We start from the raw sequence: 1,356 nt of genomic DNA, 5'->3' as shown, positions 1-1,356 counted from the left end.
AAATCATCACTTTCCCCCTAATCAAAGAGGATTTTGATCAGAATGCTTGTGGGGAGCCTCCTTCTCTCCCAGATGCCCACCGTCATTTCTCTTGAAGGGAGAAAGAACGGCAGCTCTCTTGATTTCTACTCTAATCCTCTAGGACTGAAACCAGAAGGTTGCATGTCCCCTGCATGAGCATCCAAGAAGATCCTGTCTGTGGAAGCAGGAGTGTCACAGCCTTGACTGAGAGCCACGGTCCTGAAATGAGACGATGTCCCCCATGGAGAGCACATGAGGACGTTCACACCTGAGGGCTCACTGCGCCTCACCACAGGTGCACTCCCCTACTGCGTTCTGAGACTTGAGTGCACCCCATAGAGTAGGGCTCAGATGAGGGGATGCAAATCTCCACCAGCTCCACCCTCCTCTGGGTTGAAAAGCCGAGCACGGGGCCTGGCTCAGTGACTGCTGTGCCCCACCATGGACACGCTTTGCTACACACTCCTGCTACTGACCGTCCCGTCCTGTGAGTGCTGTGGTCAAGCACTACTTCAGGGGTGAAACATCTGCACTTTTCTTTGTGGGCTTCATCTTCTTATGCTTTCTCCACAGGGGTCTTGTCCCAGGTCACCTTGAAGGAGTCTGGTCCTGCGCTGGTGAAACCCACACAGACCCTCACGCTGACCTGCACCTTCTCTGGGTTCTCACTCAGCACTAGTGGTATGGGTGTGGGCTGGATCCGTCAGCCCCCAGGAAAGGCTCTGGAGTGGCTTGCACTCATTTACTGGGATGATGATAAGCGCTACAGCCCATCGCTGAAGAGCCGGCTCACTATCTCCAAGGACACCTCCAAAAACCAGGTGGTTCTAACAATGACCAACATGGACCCTGTGGACACAGCCACATATTACTGTGTACGGAGACCACAGAGACACAGCCCAGGGCGCCTCCTGTACAACAACCCAGGCTGCTTCTTAGTGGTGCTCCCTCCCCATCTCTGCAGAACAGGAAAGAGTGGCTGAACTGCCTTTTCCTGCCAGGGCCTGGGCTTCTTATCCCCACCTGACTCAGACCCTTGTCTTCCTCCCTCTTCTTTACTAATAAATGGCATGTCCCCTGCTAGTGGTTCATGCAAGCAGAAGCTGTATCCTGTTTGACAACGATTCAGCAGGAAAGGTTTCTGTTATCTAAAAAAAAAAAAAAAAAAAAAAAAAAAAAAAAGACAGATGAGACTTAATTAACCTAAAGATTTTTTTTCAAAAAAACAGAGTGAATAGGCAATTTGCAGAATGACAGAAAAGTTTTGCACACTTTGCCTGTGACAGGGAACTAACATGAAGAATTTGCAAGGAACTCAAACAAATCTACAACAAC

The 1,356-nt window shown here is 50.0% G+C and overlaps 1 gene segment (V, D, J or C); it reads left to right on the top strand.

The window, feature by feature from the left end:
• Window positions 1-385: 385 nt before the first annotated feature.
• Window positions 386-1,019, top strand: LOC104672283. The segment is given in 2 exon segments: window positions 386-508; window positions 595-1,019. Coding segments are annotated over 2 exon segments (456 nt in total).
• The last annotated feature ends 337 nt before the right edge of the window (window positions 1,020-1,356 follow it).

This window comes from Rhinopithecus roxellana, chromosome 5 (assembly GCF_007565055.1).
Source record: "Rhinopithecus roxellana isolate Shanxi Qingling chromosome 5, ASM756505v1, whole genome shotgun sequence".
Lineage (NCBI taxonomy): Eukaryota > Metazoa > Chordata > Mammalia > Primates > Cercopithecidae > Rhinopithecus > Rhinopithecus roxellana.
This window is presented reverse-complemented; position numbering and strand designations above follow the sequence as displayed.